The 22,470-nt window shown below is 37.1% G+C and overlaps 1 protein-coding gene across 2 annotated transcripts in view; it reads left to right on the top strand.

Annotated features, from left to right (window-relative positions):
- Tpk1 (thiamin pyrophosphokinase 1) overlaps positions 1-22,470 on the top strand; it is a 362,458-nt gene that overhangs the window by 150,408 nt on the left and 189,580 nt on the right. For both annotated transcript variants that reach the window (XM_041634882.1, XM_041634881.1), the window contains exon 6: positions 21,836-21,931. In XM_041634882.1, coding sequence (XP_041490816.1) covers positions 21,836-21,931 — 96 coding nt within the window. The remainder of the gene's footprint in view (positions 1-21,835; positions 21,932-22,470) is intronic.

The raw sequence follows: 22,470 nt of genomic DNA, 5'->3' as shown, positions 1-22,470 counted from the left end.
GGCTGCAGCACTCAGGGAAACAGACCCTGCATCTTGCCCTGGCAGCATAGTAGAGCTGACTCTGTTGATGTGGGCACAGGTGATCTGGCCTGGATGGTATGAGATCAAGAGAGCTGTTCCTGCCCATCATGTGCCATAAGATGAAGTGGGTGAGGAAGAGATGACTTCACCTCCTACCACCCCTTGCTGTGTGGGGTGGGTGGGAGAGCTGGCCCTGAGGTCATGAGATAGGGAGAATTGGTATTGCCCCTCACTGGCAGAAGCACTCAGGAAAACAGGCTCTGCCTTTCCTGGGCAGCATAGTAGAGCTGATCCTGTTGGTAGGGGTGCAGTGAGCCCGTCCTATAGATAAGAGAGGAAGAAAGCTGCCACCTCCCCTCCCTCATATGTCATGTGGTGGCACGGGTGAGGGAAAGTTGCCTTTCCCTCTTATTCCTTGGTACCTTTAGCTGGTGGGAGAGTTGGCCCTACCTTTCACCAGTTGTAGCATACAGGAGAAAGGACCCTGCACGTCTCCTGGGCAGAACACTAGAACTGACCCCATTGAGAGTGGGGCACAGATGTATTATTCCTATGGACATGAGAGCAGGAGAGTTACCCCAACTCCTCCCTCATATGTCATAGGGTGGCAAGGTTAAGGGAAATATACCCCCCACACCTCTTGTCACCTACAACAGGGAGGAAAACTGGCCATGGGGGCATGAGAATGGAAGAACTGGCCCTGTCCCTTACCAAGTTCAGAAATTGGGAGAACAGGCCCTGCACTTCTGGAAAAACACCAGAGCTGTCCCTAGTGATGTGAGTATGAGTGAGCCTGATCCAAGGCTTGAGAGCAGGAGAACTGGCCCTCACTCCTTGATGCATGCTGCATTGTGAGAGCTAACCTGGGCAGTGCTGGAGACCTCTCCTTGGTGGTAAAGATGAGCGAAAGCTGATGAACTGGCCAACCCAGCTACCACCTAGGCCCAAAGCCAGGGCTAAAAGGCAGCTCACTGCAAGATCTACCTCATCTATGCACTGGTGGAGCATGTGAGGGGGCCAGACCTGCAGATCCAAAGCTAAAGGATCCCCATGACACAAAGCAACAACAGGATAACCAATAGGAATCCTAGTGAAGACACAGTCACAGTAGTTTATCAGAAACGAAAGGCCTGGAACAAGATCAATGACGCCTTACAATGAACACTTACAAGCAGAGATGTATGGACTAAAGGGTATACTGTGTGACTCACTGAGCCACACTATTTCACATCAAGAGTTTACTTATTTGTTTTTTGTTTGATTGGTTTTGTTTTTATTTTTTGTTTGTTTGTTGTTATGTTTATTTGGTTTTGGTTTTACTTTTTAATTTTATTTTGGGGCAGGAGAGATTGGAAGGACAGAGGGGAGAACTGTAGGATAGAAAGCTGAGTGGGATGAGGATGCATGATATAAAATCTACAAAGAATCAATAAAAAGTTAAAAAAATAGAAGAAAAAGACTTCTTTTGGAATCCTCTTACCCTCAAAGAATTATGGCCATGCTTTTAGAAAGGAAGCAACCATTTAACACCTTACATTGTACTAAAGATACTTGACTTGCATTGACAGAGAGATGGCTTTTCTTGTTGAAAATGCTGTAACTTTCATTCAATTCCACCTCGTAAATAAGTGTTATTTTGCAATACATAGAGCAGTTGAGGTGACACTAGATTAGAATATCTTCATATTTGGGGTCAAATGCAGAGTTGCTACAAGTGAAATTGGGTGAAAACTAGAAAGAAAATGCTACATTGCATCAGCTACCTGCTACTTTGAGTTTTTAAAGTTTAATCTTGTGACATTCTCATTCAAGAAGACATCATTCATAGTTGCCATTTGGTGATTTAAAAAGAAAAATAGGCATTTTTAGTATGGAAAAACATAAGTGTTAGTAAAGAGGCTGGTGATTCAAATTAGATCAGCAGTCTACCACACTATGCTTTTGGAAACAAGCAAATGGAAGGTAGTTATTTGTGATTACATATCTGCAGGTAAACACATAACTTTTGTAACGTTATCCATGCCCATGAATCACTGGGATTCTAATTGGTTTTATCTAACTGTTGCAATTCTTAGAAAGTTTGAGGATGTGTTTGCTCTAATTTTAGATCTGTATCTTTGATTATCTAGAGTGCATTTTATCTTGTTCTTTGCCTGTTACGTCCTCAATCAGGAAAGCCAGTTTCTACCTGGAGAATCCCATTCACTTCATTTAAAAGGATTGTTTTGAAATATGACTATTAAAATGTAATATGTTCAATTTTACCAAGAATTTGAAGGTAATTTTCAATGGATATCTTGCATGCATGCAAGAAGAAAGATAACTTTAGCAATGAATTGGTAAAGAATGAATTGGTAAAGAAGCAAAAAATTTAAAACTCAGTATTATTATTTTTTCTTATATAAAATATCAATATTCTAATGTAAGTTGATAGGAACTGTATATCATGTCTTCAGCACAAGTATTCAAGATGATCTTCACTGTCTTCATCCTGAGGGGCTATTCATTTATTTCTCGTTCCTTTTGAGCCACTTGGTTCTCTGGTGGGCAACCACCTACCTCTGTGTTATACTCCATAATTATCTTTCTCATTCCTTCCCCCTTGATGAATGTCATATTTCCCATAAAGAATTTTATTATTGATGAGAAATTTAATAAATTAATTAGCCTTATTTCCAAGATAAATACTTCATGGATGATATCTTCTATGATTCTTTTAAAATACTCTTCACACTCATGTCTTTATAACAGGATGTATGCTTGTAGAATATTTTTTTAAAACACTCAAGAGACAAAATAGGGTCAAAAAAGGTTTTCTAATAATTTCCCCCATTAACCCTGACTCTAGAACATAATTCCTATAACAAAAGAAAATGAAACAAAAAAAACCTAATGAGCACATCCTGAGTGTGTAATCATTGTTAAACAGATGAAGAAAGTGATATGCATACATATAGTGGAAGACCGTTTGACCTCTCTCGGGAATATAAACCAGTCATTTGTAGCAACAATGATCAAAGAGAAATTGCTTTGCTAAGTGAAATAAGCCAGACCCAGAAAGGCAAAGTCAGCATTGTCTTGTTCAAATGTGAAATCTAAAAATGTTTGTCTTCTGAATGGTAAGAGCAACATGATAATAACCAGAGGCTGGAGACAGGTTAATAATGGATTCTGTATTCCAGCTAGAGAGGGACAACTAAAATTGGTGTGCTGTTGCATAGGATGGTGACACTAAACAGCTATGATGTTTATTTCAAGAAGGTGGAACAAACGTTTCTAAAAGATTTTACTGTAATAAAATAATAAGCAAAGAAATAGATGCATTTCATCTGTTTTATATATTACCCATATTGAAACATCACATACTACCTCACTAATATGAATAGTCCTTATAATTTTATGTATCAGTGAATAATAAACCTACATAATTTAGTAAGGAAAGAAATCAGTACAAGGTTTGGTCCTCTTTTTTTTTTTTTGGTTGTTTTTTTGTTTTTAAGGGCACCAAACTTCATAGCCACTGAAGGATGTCAACAAGAACCATGACACTTTCTAAATCTCTGTTCATATGGAAGCTGTGTATACTTATAGCAACCCAGAATGCTTAAAGGCTAAAGGATGTTCAGATATTTGAACTGTAGAGAGCAAACAAAATGAAGGTTAAGCTTGACATCATGTTTCTGCTCAAACCTTCATAAATATACAGTTTAGTAACAGGGTGAGTCCAGGGCTTAGTTGACTAATTATGTGGACATCATGTCATTTAAAGTCTTGACTCATCAGCTGCAGCCTTTGCAAGTTACCTTATCTTTCAAAATATCCATCTGAGCAAGCTACAGCATGATATTTACACTTACCTTATTAAATTATCATGGGATTGAAGAACAAAATTTACATAAAACCTAGTTTTTAACAAAACATATACCCAGTGACTTTTATTTCTAATTTATTAATTTAGACAGTTAATCATAAATTGGTTGGAGTTTAAAATGGATACTTTTAGAGAATCTTTGAAAGAATTACCGTTAATTTTCCTGAAAAGAAATCTTAAAGTGTATTGAAAGAGAATTAGACTGTATAAACTTCATGAACTTTGTATGTCATTGAGCAAATCAATAGCAACTTTTTCAAAGTGAGTATGTATATCACCTAGGAGAAACTAGCAACTAGAAGTTCTGAATTTTTAACCTTACAAACACAGTCCATGAAGTTACCATGGATGTCTCAGAACCCCATAAAATGGTTAAAGGTTAATTTGTGCGATTATTTTCTATCCTGGATAGATGAATGGATACTAAATGACTTGTCCTAAAACGAGTGAGTAATAGCAAACTTGGGAATGATTTTACTAGACTCAACTCCTTGTTTCTTATTTTATGAGGCCAAGTCTCTTCTTAAATATACTGCATGAAATCACAATTAATATCCTATTACTTTTTTTAAAGATCTGTTTTATTTCCCATTAAAGAGTTTTAGAGGAGTCAGCATCATCTAACCTGATAGGTTTTATAACTGCAAAATGTAAAAACTCATTAACCTACATTAGCAAAATTATTGGCAAACCGTAAATTAAGTAATCAAAAATGGCAGTCTAATGACTTTTGCATGGGTCTTTTGAAATTAGGTTTATTATTGACATCCATTGCCTTATAATAATTTATTTTAGTTGTCAGTAAATTTAAAAGTATTTTTGCAAACATCTACAGAATGCTCTTCAGGAAGTATTAGCAATAATTTGGTCGGCAGGGTGAAGCGAGCTGCCTGTGGCATTTGAGGTCTACAGATTCTTCTCCCAGTGTGATAAGCCTCCTCAGCCATGTGCCTATCACCACACACTATCATATAAAGTGGATCAGCAACTTGGCTTTCTTGCGGAATTCTTTACAGAAAAATAAGTTGTATGATCCACTGAGATGTTTTGAAAGTGTTGAACGCTCTCCCTTCTATTAAATCTTTTACGCATACACAAGATTTAGTAGCATAGTGACAAGAACCAATTGTAGTCTCAGACAGCTGTCAGCGGGTAAATGACAGCCCACAGGGCAAAGCTGGCCTGCTGTCTGCATTTGCAATGCTGGCAAGCCAAGGTGGCGCTGACATTTTTAAGAGGTTGAAAATATCAAAAGAAGAATAATACTTTATGACACATGAAAACCTAATGAAATTAAAGTTTTTAGTTTGGGGAACATAGGTGTCCCCCTTTGGTTATTTAAGACAGAGTATAGTAATTGGAACAGAGGCCCTGTGGTCTCTGAAACATAATAAGGAAATGGGTTTCTCTCTCTTTATATATACAGTTTGCTGATCTTTGGCCTAGAGAATACTGTCCCTCCCATGCTTGTTTTATTAAGTGACTCTATTAATTACCTAATGCTTATTACCTACTTCACAGCATGTAGGCATGTTAGCTTTGGTTCCTGATTTCTGATCAAAGTCAGGATCTGGTACTTTGGACCTGAGGTGATCCTGACTATCAGGAATTAAATGGATGGATGGACAGACGGCTGAATGGAGTATCAGGAAACAGAATTCTGGAACATGCTTCCAGCAACATTAACATACTTCTTCCCACTAGGCTATGCCTTCTAAAATTTTTGCTACCATCCTAAAACAACACTATCAGCTAGGGAGCAAGTGTTCAAATTGTGAGCCCGTGGGAACACTTTGTAGTGAAATACAAAATATTTATATATTAACAAAATGGGTTGATAATAATAAAAGGGACTGTATAAGATAGGTGAGTGCTTAAGAACACTGCTCTTCCAGAAGACCTGCCTTCAATTTCTACCACACACGTGGTTGTTTACAAACCATCTGTAAGTCCCGTTTCTGCCAGATGCTCTCTTCTGACCTCCACAGACACCAGGCATACAAAATGGTGCACAGAGAAACATACAGACAAAACACCTACACACAAAGAATTTATAACACATGAATCTAAATCTATTAAAAATGAATAAATACTGAAAACAAACCTTAGAGTTTGAACTTTTAAAAGATTCCATACATACACCACACTGAACATAAACCTCCTCTTGTTCTCAGTTATCTGTGATGTTGATGTTATCGGGATCAAGTTTTACAGCCTTTTGTGTCTGTGTCTGCTACAGATATTGTCAGTGCAGGTGTTTCAGTGGACCCATCATCCTTAGGCTTTTCCAGAAACTCTCACCAGTAATTCTCTTGCTCTGTCCATGACATCTGCTTGTTGTCATCTTTTTCTTAGAAGTAAATGAAAATTTGTTCAAAAGTACCCTGAATTGTTTACGGAATTCTTTAGACTGCAGTGTTCGTTAGCCTGCCCCCGCGGTTGCATTTCACATTTCCTAGCTGGGAAGCACAATTGTTACATCACTGCAAGCTGCCCCTCACTCGAGCCAGAGCACTGAGACTTGGCCTCAAATCAGCAAGAAAGCAGTATTCCTCCGTGCAGCCATATTCAGCACCCAGAATCACACCACTGCTGGTGCTTTCCTGGGTTAGACCCATTGCCTGTTTATCTGAGTTTATATTTTAGAAATGAAGAGAAAATGAGAAGAAGAGTTATTATTCAGCCATTCTCTGTTCATCAAACTCCTTTTCAATGGCTGATGGGTACCTCTTTCCTCCTACCGTCTTTAAGAAGCAGGCACAGACTTCCCTATTCATGAGGAAAACCATGTTTTCCCTGCCTTTTTCAAGGTTCCTTTTCCTGACATAATAGATAATAATTTTCCAGACAAAACTTTTTAGTTTGATAATATGGTGGACTGCCATAATTAGCATATCTACCAACACTGAGCCTACATTCCTAGTTCCAAGGAAGAAGTTTTGCCTCAGCGTAATTTGTATCACATCTTTGACTGCTTTTTCCATGATTGTATTTTCTCAAATATAAACCACTACTACAGGTATTATAAGTTGTCTCTTTTCATTCTCCAGTTTACTCAATTCTTATGAGTTATCCGGCTAAAAATAAAACTAATTTTTTTTATTTCTAATTTTTATGTCTTTTTACATAATTATGAATTTTTGCAAGTTGTTATTTAATTTATTATTGTTGTTAATGTTTTATATTGCAATTTGATATTTTAAACCAAGGACAAAGTCTTGGCACATGCTAGGCAAGCTATTTTCTCTGACCTGCATCCCCACCCGTACAATTTGATTCTTCAGCTTTCCATTTTCTATTCTTCATTTACTCCTGAATGGAGAATTGAGTATAATCCAGGGACAATCATGTGGCTAGTATCACCCATTGCAGTGGGCCTTAGAGCTTTTGTTTCCTTCATGTGAAAATTGCACATTTTAAGTTTTAGCCTATTAAGAGATTTAATAAAATGGCCTACTGTTGTATCTCAATGCACCTTGGATTCAATCTGAAGTAGTGCAATGAGTAAACTACATATACAGGCATATATTATTTTTGGAAAGTAGCTATACCATCAATTCCTCTAATGATATATCATTTTTATACTTTATGGTACTTCTTAAACTTTTATGAAAGTTTCTTATTTCACATGAAGTAAAACATAATTATGGAATAAATTTCTCCCCTTAGGATTATAGAGGTATCCCTTTTGTTATATTTATATATTCATTTGTGTGTATTGTGTGTGTCTGTGTGTTTCTGTATGTGTATGTATGTGTGTCTGCTATGAAACTTACAGGATAATATGAGGGTGTCAGTTTTTTCCTTTCACTATGTGAGTTCTAGGAATCAAATGTAAGTTTTTATGTTTAGCAGTAAGCTCCATCACCTGCAGAGCCAGCTTACCAACCCTACTGAAGAAGTCTTTATTTTTAGTTTATGTATATGGGTGTTTTGACTGCATGTTTGCCTATACAATGAGTGTATGTGTGCCAATGGAGGACATAAGAGGTCATCAGTTACTGGAACCACACACAGCTACCTTGTAGGTATTGAGAATTGAAACCGGGTCCACCCTACCCCCACCCCCACAGAAGTATTCTAAAGTCCTTCTGATTCTATATTGAGTGTGTGTGTGTGTGTGTGTGTGTGAGTGTGTGTGTAACAAGGAAACTTTGTCTTTTCATTTAATATACAGGTATTTCTGCTAAACCTTTATGTCCAAGGACTTTAGGTAACTCTGGTGTTAGAATAAAATACTAAGAGGTTAATGCTTTATTTTTTATGTTAAAATTATAAGTGTTATGAACTCCTTTCTGTTGTTTTCTGACCCACTAATGTTACATATCATTATAGTGACAGTATTTTATTAGCATAAGTTTATTCTTCAAGTTGACAGAGAATGTTTTTTGAATAATAGACTGGTTTATCTTTAAGGTCTTCGCTGTGTTATAGCCCAAACCCTATACATTATTTATCTTCCCCTGATTACAAAATGTTCATAATATTCAAGTTCTTATATTTAAAATTTAAAATTCCTAAGTATTAACCTGATCATGACAGACACAAAGCCAAAGAATAACTTATCTTGTACAGTTTTTGGTTCTAGATGTGGGCAAAACAAATGAAAGATGATGTTTTTCCACTGTGTTATGCCTGAAACCTTAGTGTTTCCTTCCTCTGTGGGAAGGTGCTGTGATAATTCTTGTATTAGAAGTAATGGAAAACAACATGCCAGAGCAGCACAAAGTAGAAATCTTTTGTTGTGTGCTGTCACTGAAAATGTCAGAGATGTGCCCAGCTTCAGTTGAGGCACAGTTGGGCCCCTGGAATGATCTCCAGTGCTGGAGTCTTCTGCTTCTGACTGGCTTGCTCAGAGGCAGCTTACTGCTCAGGGAACATACTAGACTCTGGCAATCAAGCTGCAGGCTGGCAGCTCTCAGCACATGTTCTGCTGTGGAGCAGAAGGCTTTCTACTGGTTCTTGATCACATAAGGCAGTTCTTGGCTCCTGTTAGTTGGAACGGTGGCATATGGTCATCTCTAAATCCTTGGTGTATTTTAAGTTCTGGCATCTCATAAGTATCCAATTGCATGTCTGAGAAAGTCAGAGGAAGGAGTACCCAGGCAAGGATGGATGGCATCTTTTTCTCTTCTTTTTTTCAAACTTCTTTTTATTTTCTCTCATTAAAAATAACCAAAACAGGTGTGGTGGTGCATATCTTTAATTCCAGCATTCAGGTGGCTAAAGGAGGCAGATCTCCAAATCTGAGGCCAACCTGGTTTACAGAATGAGCTCCAGGATAGCCGGGGCCACACAGAGAAACCTTGACTTGAAAAATCAAAAGATAAAAAAAAACTTAAAAGGAAATAATACCCAAACCTGTTTTAGCAAAGGATTTATGTCAGGAACCTGAAGAATGTGAGGTGTAAGTTAGAGAGGCCAGATCTTCGTATTTCACTATTACTAATCATTTTGTATTGTAATTTTAACATACATTGACTAAATGCTTTCAGCAGTGATATAAGAGCAAATTGGCTCTGGGAGTAGGGAAGATACCAGGAGTTGTCCTGGATTCAGTGTTAACATATAATGAACCAGAAGTCCTAATAAATCTGAGAGTAAACTGTAACCTATTTCATTTTCAACTTGAAACATTGTTCTCATTGATAAGCTTTAGTCTGTTTTAAGAATGTTAAGCTTAACTATTTAATATTCTTTTTGATTGGTATATCATCTATTGAATGAGCCTTTTAGGAGACTTAGTTGCCTGCCTGCCCGAAGATCAACAAATATTCTAAAATTGAAAATTTTAAAAACATTAGTACAGAACACATAATTGGAGGAGCATCAAATCTTTTACCTCTCGCAACATTCTCCCACCTAGGTAGAGTATATGCACTGTTGGGAACACAGGGTCCTTACTGTGTGCTACTCAAGGACCACGGATGCAACAGCAGTGAATACAACAGCAGGGAACAACAGTGAAATCACTCTACATCTACAGAAAGGACCTTATAGTATGAAGGGACTTAAGTAGCACATAGAATGTTAAGATATGGTAGGCCTTCCAGAGAAGCTAGGAAGCTGGAGGTTTTGAACAGGGTAAGGGAATTCTAGAGATCCCACTATCAGCTCTGCCTTGATTGTCTAAGGGGATAGGAGAGGCAGGAAGAGGTGCAGAGAAAAATGTAGAGCTCAATAAAAATCAATTAAAAAAAAGAACTCATATTATTAAATAGGATGGTGTGGTGGAAGAGCCTCTTGAAGAAGTTTTAACAGAGTCCAGGGAAGAAAAGGAGTTAGTTGTGAAGAGTTTTCATGCATTAAATATTCTGTTTTATGGACAACAACTTTCTGACATGAACACTCTTCTCTGCATAGTTTGCAGAGGAATGCTAGGAGAGAGCCAGTATAAAATGACAGCTGTCTGGAAGTTTATCTGTAGAAAAGAAATAAGTCACTTTAATAATTAAGAGCCAAATCTGCAGTTCCATTGGTGTTGAGTTATATGGTATACTTAAGGGTACCATGACAATTTGAGGATTTTGTAGTTTCTTGAATGGGGGAATGTAAAGGTCAAGGAAATGAAAATTGTATTTACTTTGTGTAAGTATAGCAGATTCATAGGGCTTATTCACAGCAACATGCACTTCATGGTGGTAGACAAGACATGATGGGGATGATGATGGTGGCGGGATGATGGTGATAGGGGTGGTGGTGATCATAGTAATGGAGGTGTCAATGGTGATGGTGGTGGTCGTGGTGGAGATGGCTGTGATAGTTGAAATGGTGATGGCAGCAATGATACTATAAATGGCAGTGGTGTTGGAAGTTGTGATGATGGTGGTCATGGTGGTGAGGGTGATGGTTGGGAAGCAATGGTGGTGATGGCTGTTGGGTTGTTGTTGCAGTGGTTACAGAGATGTTGGCGATGATGGTTTATAGGGGAATTATAGGAGTGACAAATCCCCAGCCACCTTTGCATATCATTCTTTTTTTGAGCAACCACTCTGATTAGTTACCAACACATGCATTTTCTGTATTCTTTATTTCCTATTACTTTAGAGGCTTAATTTTCATATTTCTTCCCATATTTCTTAGCTTATTAATTCAGCAGATTTAGATAACTAATATGTTCTAGTGACAACTGTTGTTGATGATTTAAAGCTTTACATTTATGTAATACCTAATAACTCATGGCATAGTTTTACCTATAATTTTATGTGAGTGATCTCTTGTGTAGAACGTTCATGAAATATTTATAGTCATTGTTGCCATTTTTCTAAGTTCTTACTTTTCTTGAGTTCCAATTCTTCTTAAACTATAGCTTTTATGGCATGATTTATCTATGTTCTATAACTTCATCACTTATAGGATGTTGTATAAGTCTTTTTGAGTGCATCTACATATTATTATTTCTTATGTAGACATTTGAGAACAAGTGCTTTTCTGATGAGGCTAGGATCCATGCTATTTGAATGAGAAAATATAAAAACTTTCTTGTATTGTTAAGTTCTTTGTAATTTTAACATAAATCATCCTGAGGAATCATTTTCTTTTTGTAAATATTGCACCCTCATATTTAAAACAGTTTATAATATTTAATCTTTTATGGCATTTTCTTAATAAAATATCTGGCTTAGGCAGAATGTTATTTTTTACATATATTTTCATTTTACCTATTTTTTGTTGAGAACTTGCCTTGTAGAATATAGTGGGTCTCCTTTCCCTGTGGTTCTATTTTCTGTAGACTCAGTTAAAGTCAATTGAGGTCCCAGCATATTAAATGAACATCCCTAGAATTTTTTTTAATAATGCCAAAGTTTTAAATTATATAGCATAAGGGATGGAGAGATGGCTCCGCAGTTAAGAATACTGCCTGCTCTTCCAAAGGTCCTGAGTTCCATTCATCTGTAATGAGATCTGGTGCCCTCTTGGGGAAGAAACCTGTTCAGTGGTTCTCATCAAGTTGGACCATGAAACCCAATATGGAGAAGCTCAACAGAACTGCCATATATGGGCTAGCCATGCATGTGTGTGCATTGCCGGCGTAAAAAAAAAAAAAAAAAAAAAAAAAGATGAAAAGATAAGTAGCATCACCAAGTCTTACAACATCTGGATCTGTCGTGTGTGGGCCTTTTTTCAGTGTATCCACACTATATATTTTACTTGCTATAGGTGAACTGGTTGCCAGCTCAGCATGGCAGCTCCTGGGGTGTTCATATGCAAGCATCCCTTCTAGAGGCACCTAATCCTTGTTCTCCATACTTGACATTCGTCTTGATTCATCTCCTCACATTGTGCCACACAGGTGGCAGACAGGCTGTGTGTCTTTTCACAGTGTCACAGTGAAAGATGTGAAGCCATAACAGGGGGTGTTGAGAATGACAGGGATCTAATGCTCTTAAAGTCTGTTGTTGTTGGCCATATTTTTAATTTTTCTTATGCTTAAGTTATAAGTCAAACATTATTATAGGTATATATGGGTGTTATGTGTGACTGTCCTCCAAGCCAAGGAGCCTCTTTCTTGGGGTTGCTCATTTGTGCCCCCTTGTACAAGATCATCCCAGCTGGCTGGTGATAAGTTACAAGATTCTCCCCTGAGTATCCAGATGCTCCCTGCCACCTGCAGTGCTGCCTGGGGGAAGGGCTAAAGCACACAGTAGTGGGGAAGACAGGAAAAAATACTCTATCAATGTTACTACAATAGAAGCCCTCTTCCCTGCTGAGTAACACTTTCTAGGTGCAGTCAGTTGTAGGGCTAGGGAGGTGCTCACACCCTTGTAAGTAATTCCTCACCTATGTTCTGCAAGAAAGCACAATAACATGTTGATTCCCTGGTGTGAACTTTGGGAAAACATTCAGACATTGCTTTACGTCTCCCCCACAGAAGAAATTACAACAAAAATATGCACAGGGAAATATAGTGTATGTTGCACTTGGTATTATTTGTATGTTCAGGCACTCACTGTGGGTCTTGCTTTCAGATACCCTGGCCCAGTAAGAACCTGAGATTCTCAAGAAGGGTGTTGTATTCAACTTCCCTCATCGCTGTTGTCCTTAGATCACGATGAAGCCAGGGAGCAAACACATCTCTCTCATATCTGAGCACTTTGAAGCCGAGGAGGACAATTTTTATTACTTGATATTCTGTCTTAAATGACTTAACAATAATTGGTTTCTAGCAATAAATAAAGGGCACTGAGCCTATAATTTGTGATCCCAGAGAAGCTAAATAAGAAGGTGAACCCAAAGAAAAACATATACTCATCCGCCTGGATATGGGAGAACCTTCATCTGGCGATGGATGGAGATAGAGACAGAAGCCCACATTGGAGCACTGGACTGAGCTCCCAAGTTCCAAATGAGGAGCAGAAGGAGGGAGAACATGAACAAGGAAGTCAGGACCACGAGGGGTGCACCCACCCACTGAGACAGTGGGGCTGATCTATTGGGAGCTCACCAAGGCCAGCTGGACTGTGACTGAATAAGCATGGGATAAAACCGGACTCTCTGAACATGGCAGACAATGAGGGCTGATGAGAAGCCAAGGACAATGGCACTGGGTTTTGATCCTACTGCATGATCTGGCTTTGTGGGAGCCTAGCCTGTTTGGATGCTCACCTTCTTGGACCTGGATGGAGGGGGGAGGACCTTGGACTTCCCACAGCGCAGGGAATCCAGACTGCTCTTCAGACTGGAGAGGGAGGGGGAATGGTGTGGGGAGAGGGGGAGCGGAGTGGTGGGAGGGGGAGGGAAATGGGAGGCGGAGAGGAGGCGGAAATTTTTCCAATAAAATAATAAAATAAAAATGACTTAACAATCAGTGTCAATGGAATGCATACCAGAAAATAAAATTCTAGGCAAATGTTTTTAATTTTATATGATTCCATAGAGTACAACTAAGACCAGTTATAAGACAATAAATGGTGATATATTCTATCTTGACATATAATGTGATAGATTTTTAATAGAACTGTTCAGATTTCAATATATTAGACATAAATTTCCTGTCACTGTAGGATTGCATTATTTTAATGGGCAGGATGTAAGAAGGCCAAGTTTGATCAGCATTAATGATTGTTTTAGCCACTAGCACTAGAAAAGTTAACCTACCCTACTTTTCTGCCCTTGCTTAGTAAGAAATTATAGGTAATTTCAAAACCATTGTATGATATACATGAGGTGTAAAACTGGGAAAAGTAATAAACATGTAATTACCACCCAACTTAAGTATATTTGCCTATAAAATTCAAGGTAGCTTTGTTTCATTGCTAAATCTAAATCATTATAATGCCTTATATCTTTTTGTACTTTAACAAAAATTGTTAATTAAACATGATAATTAATATAACTGGTTGCCATAAGCATGAGTAGGTTCTGCATTGAGGGATTCAAACAATCAAGAATTGAAAGGCAATTCAGAAGAAAAGAATCCCATCCATAATGGAGTGAGGAGGACCTTGGACTTCACACAGGGCAGGGAACCCTGACTGCTCTTTGGACTGAAGAAGGAGGGGAAGGGGAAGTGGGGGGATGGGCGAGAGAAATGGGAGGTGGGGAGGAGGTGGAAATTTTTAATAATAATAATAAAATAAAGTTAAAAAAGAATCCCATCCATAAAGAGCACATGTAGACTTTTACCTTACCATTTAACATTAAGGTTTCTGCATAACAGCTGCTCATGTGGGATTTACTGCAGGAAATAAAGACACAGTTTCATGTCTGTGGGAGGGTGTGCATAGGTCATATTCTAATGCTGCTCCATTCCACATCATATGTGGAGCCTTGTGGGGTGTGGTATCAACAGTGTTCTAGAACAATTCTCTGTAGGACTGTATGCAGTTACTTGTCTGTGGGTCTGTATCTCATGAACATATGATACATCTGTGCTTCTATGTGTGTTTATTCTTTTTAATCATCAGAATGTTAAGGTGTTTGATTATGCAGTTATTTTATTTTTGTTCATGAGTGTAGGGAGATGTGTACCAATGTGATCTTTGTTTGCATTTTTCTGATTGATAAAAACCAGTATCTTTTTATATTATTGATTTGACTTATTTCTTATTGTCTAACATGTTTATCAAAACAGTTTCCTATTTTTTTCATGTCCTTACTTATTCTTTATCAATCTTTAGCCATTCCTTCTTCTGGATAGTAAACCTACCCTTTGTAGGTAGAAACTGGCTCCTAGTGTTTGGATGTTTCTTTCTCGATTTAGGCTTATTGGTTATTAATTTTGAGTAAAATGGGGAAGTTTTTATTTCATTTAAGAGATCACCTATCCTGAAGTCTGTTCACTTTCCTAACTCTATTTCTTGTCTAGTGTTCAGTTTCCAAATGTGCATATAATCTTTCTCCCCAGTTCTTCAAGAGTGTTCATCCAAAAAGATGCATATTCCATATCGCTGGGTACCAGTCATATTCCTAGAAGAAAGCTCTGCACCATACAGATGGCTACCTCTGCCCTGGGAGTACTTGTCCTCCTTTGTTTCAGTTTGCCAATATTCTTGTTTTTAATTACTTTAAACCTGAGGAAGGGCAAGTTCAGTCAGCCATCTTACTTCAAAGATATCCCTTGGTTATTTTGACTCTTCATTGTTTTGGATGCACTTTATATTAATATTTTCAAATTTCATATAGAGTATCATTGACTGGATGGGGGCATTTATTTCCTTCCTAAGCTTGAGGATCTTTGTTTTTTTCTATGTTACCTTCTGTGTATTTCTTTGTCTCTCTCTGTCTCTCTGTCTCTCTTTCTCCACACACATGTATACACACACACACACACACACACACAGATTCTACATAATGTAGACCCTTAAGGTAGTTTTTGCTTGGAACAATTACACATAACTCTATATGTGAATTATAAAATATATAATGTTTTATAATATCTATCTATATATATAGCATATTATAAAATGTAAGATACTTTTGTAAAGAATTTTTCAAAATGTTTTTTGGCTTCTGATCTAATGATCCTACTTTGAAGCCTGTCATACTGAACAGATCCAAGCCTGCAAAAGGGCAAGTTTCATATTAGTAGAGGCATGATTATTTCCCCAGTACAAGGCTTCCTGATGAAGTCATTTTATAGAGAATGTGGCTTGGTGCAAAAGCCAAAATACTATTTCAGATAAAGCTACTATTTCACACTAACTGTCAAAAGGAAAACTGTGATTTAAAAATGAACTGAAAATGACTTTCTTCAGATGCACATTAAACCTAAGCAAGCTTTTCTAGAAGTTTTTTTTCTGAATGGCAAGAAGAAGATATGGAGTCTGACTGTCTTTCTGTTTCTCTTTCTCATGAGTAATCAAATTAAATTTATATTTTATGTGATACTAGTCATAGTGTTCGTGTTTAATTCTGCTAGTCTATGTTTATAATATCTGGTAGACCCCTTCTTCTTCACATATGATAAAGATAATAGTTGTATGTTTTAAATTTTCAGTGCTTAGGATCAAACACTAGGTTTCCTGCATGTTAGGCAAGCACTCTGGTAGTGAGCTATTATCCCTCCCCCACCACAGATACTGTACAGCATTCTTTAACAGAGCTGCACACACATGACACATAGCGACCTAAAAGAGTAGTTGATTGGTAACTTATAATTAAGTTTATGTAACTTTATCTTGCTTTTGTTTATAGGATGAGAGATGCTTGATGAATATGATTATTGTCAACTGAAAAACTAGAACAGAATTCGTAAAGTGGTTTCTCTAACTTCTTAACACCTTGCTTTTCCTCTAGTGTTTGTGTTCTTTAGGATAGTTCACATGGGTATGTGATTCCACATCTTCAAAAGATTGTTTTTAGGTTAGAAAAAAATTAAAATAACCTTAACATCAACAGATACTGAACATTTTGTCATCAGTCCAGATGTTTTTGTTTTAAGTCATCGTAAACTACAATTGATGGAATATAATATCAAAAATCACAATCCAGCTTGAGAAAGAAGCCTATTTATAGAGGGAACTTAATAAAATTGAGTTACATAAATTTCTACATGTTAAATGATAAGAAATAAATACAGATGTATGCAGTGTGAAACTGGATCTACCTGCTGGCTCTTAAAATAGTAATACTTTTTTTGCTTTAAAAAATACTGAATTTTATGTGACTAAGAAAAATCAATGAACATGTAGTTTTCCCCAAAGAATATCACCTTACACCTATTTAAGGTCATTGTAGTTTTACCTTTGTGTGGTTTTTTTTTTGGTGTGTTTCTAATTAAAATATATGTCTTCTTATTAGGAAACTAATCTTGCAGACCACCAGGTAAAAACTCAAGTCCTTCTAATGCTAAGTTTCATGGCCTCTTCTTCTTCATTTTGTATTGATTGTTGTGAGGGCTTTAATGTTTTCACAAAGAAAATATCCAATCAGTGAAAATGTTCAATACTGTAGTGTTTCTGACTCTGACAAGTTAGTGTTTGTTTAGTGTTATCAGTATCCCCCTGTCTAATATGGATGTACATTTGTGGATAACTTACATCAGTACCATCTTTTTCTTTGTTGCCTCCTACTTCCTCTTTATTAGTCTTACTTTTTTTACTAGAGGACTGAGAACAATCAAGTCTGTGTGTGTGTGTGTGTGTGTGTGTGTGTGTGTGTGTGTATTTGTATTCTTTGAAAATTTCAAACCTTTATACAATGTAGCTTGATCACATTCATCTCCCAGTATCCACTTCCAAATCCATAATCTCCCTGAAAATAACCCCTCCCAACTTCATACTCTTTTTATTTTTTCAACTTTTATTTTTAATGTATTTTGAGTAAAATATAATTGACTCACTTTCCCCTTTCCCTTTACTCCTTCCAACCTATTTCATGTGCCCGTCTCACTCTCAAATTGATAACCTCTTTTTCTTAGATCATTATTGTTACATGTGTGTGCACATGCAACTATATAAATGCAATCTTCTGAGTCCATTTTTGTTGCTAATGTGTGTGTGACTTTAGGGCTGACCACTTTATATTGAATAATCAATTATCGATCTCAACCCTGGGAGAGGGTATTTTTCCTCCTCTCGGTTGTCATTAGTTAACTGTTGTTCTTTGTTTGCAGATTGAACATTTTGAGATTTTTTTCTTTCCTTTTCATGTTACTGTGACTTGATCTCATCATTGTTCAGGTATTCTTTAATTAGACATTTCTCAGAGACACATTTCACGTCAGATTTCCTGATCCTTTGGCTTGCGCAGTCTTTTCATCCCCTCTCCCACAATGTTTCTGGAGCCTTCTTTAGTTACGGGAGTTGTGTTGTAGATGCATCCATTGGGACTGGAGTCCCCATGACCTGTTGATCTCTGAATTGTGTCTAGTTGTGAATTTCTGTAATGGTCTCCATTTTCTGTAAAGAGGCACTTCTTTGATAAGGGATGAGAGCCTACAGTACAACTAGAGAGCTGTTGCTTACCTGCAAGAAAAAGAATGCCACTATTGCACCTTTCTGTATGTTCACGATGTTGGTCAGTGTTGTGGTTCACAGGCTTCCTGGCTGGAAATCTATTGTTTCCCTTCCTTTGCAGCTTGCATAAGACTTTATGATGCTTTGGAAGCTACACTTCGGGAAGGAGGCCTCCAAGTTAGATCTAGGTCCAATCATGCAAGTCCTGTGTCCCAAGTTGTGATGTCACAATGAAGTCATACTTAGCTGTTCCTGCATTTGGGCTGGAGTTCATTTTGCAGACCTTCTCTTTGAATTTGAAAGCTGCTATGCAGGTAACTGTTTCCACTTCCAGTGACTTCATTGTTAGTCTTTTATTTTATTTTTTTTTCTTTTTGTTTTTCGAGACAGGGTTTCTCTGTGGCTTTGGAGCCTGTCCTGGAACTAGCTCTGTAGACCAGGCTGGTCTCGAACTCACAGATATCCGCCTGCCTCTGCCTCCTGAGTGCTGGGATTAAAGGCGTGCGCCACCATCGCCCGGCTTTGTTAGTCTTTTATACTCATTAAATTTCCTAGGTGTGATAGCCTTTAAGCATCTTAGGCAAGATTTCTAGAAATTCTAGGTTTCATTCTCTTCTGACTGTTCAGTGTTAGGAGTCTCTCTTCTCATCTTGACCTGGGAATTTCTGTGGTTACATTACAAATGAGGAGGTAGAGTTAGGTATCCCAACCTTATTCATTTGGGTCAAGTGACATATATATATCATAAAAGAATTATATATTGTTCCCCTTCTCTTTTCTCTCCAAACCCTACCAGGCAAGCATATGCCTTGTTCTCTCTTGAATTCATAATCTTTTTTTAATTGTCCTCATATTTATACATGTGTGTATATATACATATATACATATACATATACATATACATATACATATACATATACATATATATAGTCCCAGCTATATAAATATAACCTGTTCCATTTCTGAAATGTTTACTTGTATGTATATGATTTCAGGACTGACCACTCAGTACTGGATAATGGTTTCAGGAAGCTTTTCCATGGGTAAGACTTTCTCCTGTTCTCAGTCTCCCCCTGTTGCCCACGGTTTTTTGTCTAGGGTTGAGGCAGGCCCTTGAGATTTCCTTCTTCTATATGAGCATGTTTAGCGGTGTCACCATTGTTTGGGCCTTGGTAAGGCAGCCTTGTTAATGAAATTTCCTGTTTGTAGCTTCTCTGACATTTCTGTGAGACAAGACGCACACGTCACAGCAAACTTCCTACTTTGTGGCTCTTACAATATTTCCCCCTCCTCTTCTGCAAAGATCCCTGAGCTTTACATGCAGGAGTTGTGTTGTAGATGTATCATTTTGAACTAGGCAACGTAGTCTCTTGTTCTCTTGTGTTTTGATCAGTTGTGCTCTCTGTAATGGTCTCCATCTGTTGCTAAAGGAAGTTCCTATGATGTAAGGGGAAAACCACACTTATCTGTGTGTATAAGGATAAATATTTAGAGTATAGTTAGAAATTATGGTGGGTATTGAAGTGGTTTGTCTTTAAGATGCATGACTTCACTAGCCCTGGGTAATTCATTCACTGTGTTTCCAACTTTCAGAGATAAAAATACTAATAATAAGTACCATTCTCATTGAGCTGATTCAAGAACTATTACAAGACATTTTGTTTTCAGATGGATATAAACATGTCCCTCTTCATGGCAATAACCAGAATGTCTGTATCCATGCTCTTGCTGAGGATTGCTGTGTAGCTAAGAGTCATCAGGTCAATTGTGGTCTTCTTTAATCTGTAAGATATTGTAGTGGCTCTAGATTTTATTCTGCTGAATTGACATTTTCTCTGTCGCTGTCTGCTAACTGTGTGAGGTTAGCCTGGAAGGTAGACTGGTCCATTACTCATTCATTACTGTTTATTTGCCTGTTGAGGTTTCTTTTTTTTTTTTTGCATAATTGTTCTATTGTCACTATTTTAAAAAGAAAGACAAATCTCAGTTCTTAAGTGTGGTATGGTTAGCAAGAAGATGCTGCCTCAGCCTACTGCCAATACAAATTTCTATAAACATCTATAAATATCTTACATTTAACATATTTAATATAATATGTTCCCAGATTTCAAAAAAATAAACATCATAAAAATATTTATTAGATACTTACTGTGTAGCAGACAGGTGCTATAATGGGAAACAGTTCAGAAAGAAACATAATTCCTACCCTCAGGGAGTTCTCCATATAATGGTAGTTGGTGACAGCCTTATCAGTCACTTTATTAATATCACTAAGTGACTCGCATATGTCTTTCTTTTTAAGATTCTTAGCTTTAGATCAGCCTCTTGTTCATGCCCTTGCTTGGTGATTATAGAAAATTTCAATGTTCTTTTAGGGTCAGGAAATTATGACTTTGATCTTGTAAAGATGACATATGTGTCTTTTAGAGCATCATATATTTCTGAATGGTGAGAAATTAATTTTTTCACTGGTCACTTCATTGTAAGGAAGTCATAAATGAATAACGCACAGCTTGAGCTTGACACATTAAAAGAGACCTTGAGGTAAAAGAAGAAGCCTTAAATCTACTGAGATTGTTCTTAGAATAATTTAGAAGTCCGTATGGGTGTTTTTGTATCCTTGAAAACTCTTTGAATGGCAACTCTATACACCAGGTTATGTTAAACTTTCCCTTACTCAGCTGCTTGTCAAGAGTCCAAGAATTGTTTCATTCCTGAATTAAGAAGTATAGAGATCCATCCCGGTCTTGTTTTATACACCTTTACTCTGTATGACTTTGGGAAAGAAGATATCTTTTCAGAACCCCAGGTTCTTAATCCATCTGCGTTCACAAGATATGAAGAATTGCACTCTTCAGGCTTTTTCCTCTGAAATAGGCTTCAGTGTCCTGAAGATGAGAAGTTATACAGAAGGCAAAGAAGTTATAACGTACTCCATAATGTCTCAAGGATAAATCAAGACACATGTGTCCACAAGGGAAACTCTTTGTGCTGCTGCTCATCTGGGGAAGCAGGACTTTAAAGGAATCTTTTAGGACAGCTAACCAGATTTTACCTAAAGTATAAAATGTAACCTCTAGTTCAATATCAATGTTAGTTTTTCCATTTATGTAACTCAAATGATGAGGTCTGCTTAAAGAAAGTAGAGTTTTTAAAGAAATACTTTCATTTTAATTTAGGTAATTTCACTGTGAATATATTTTATTTTGTTAATACAACGTACTTATGTTAATCTTGAATGTTATCACATCGGTATCTCTGAAGGACTGATTACATGTTTAAATATGTACTTTCCTTAGGGAAAATGATTGATATAATCATCTTATAATTGTAACTTCATTCCTGGTGTGTCCCTTTATGTGAAAGGAAAAAGGTACAAAGATAATGATGCTGATTCTAATGAGGGAGTAGTACTAGCCTTGTAGGATTTATCTAATGATAGCTTATCTTTATTTTTATAGCATGTCCTTACTTTCGAAGCTTGTCCTTTTGATCATGTGCTGAAGTCATAGCTTATTCTTAACTTTCTCTCTTCAACATGTAGGGCTGTGATCTTATTTCAACTCCTGACCAAGATCATACTGATTTTACCAAGTGTCTTCAAGTGCTCCAAAGGAAGATAGAAGAAAAAGAGTTGCAGGTAAGATGTGTCCCTATTGGAAAGGAAGGTCTGCTAGTCAAGATGCCAAACACCATGTGTATTTATTTATTTCTGTGATGTTACTTTTGAGTTTTCACTTTTTTTTCCTTGTGTATCACATAAATCTGAACTGAGCTGGATAAACAAATAAGTGTGCATAGATAAGAGACCACAAATATTGATGGCTTAGAACTATAAATAAGTGAACTGGACCACATGTAATATTTTTGCCAGCTTAAAGTAATCAACACATCATCATTTCTCACATACTATTGCCAGTTAGAGCTCTGCATGTTTTGCAATATTTCTATTTAAATGTTGTGTCTTGTGTATACAAAACAGATAAGGTCTTGATTTGGCACATGAGCCATCATTGCAAAGTTTATGTAACGAAATTAAAATACTGCTTTTATTGTATTTTAGCTAGAGAAGGCTTTTACTGATTTGCATTTGTGTATTCTTTAATGATTTTCATCCATCACACAAATGTTCAATTAAATTAGTTAGTACACAGCCTACATTTCTTATACTTTCATTAC

Source organism: Microtus oregoni, unplaced genomic scaffold (genome assembly GCF_018167655.1).
Source record: "Microtus oregoni isolate MIOR12 unplaced genomic scaffold, Mior012 000046F_ref0000063, whole genome shotgun sequence".
NCBI classification, from domain to species: domain Eukaryota; kingdom Metazoa; phylum Chordata; class Mammalia; order Rodentia; family Cricetidae; genus Microtus; species Microtus oregoni.
Note: the sequence above shows the minus strand (reverse complement) of the source record. Positions and strands in the feature narration are given on the sequence as shown.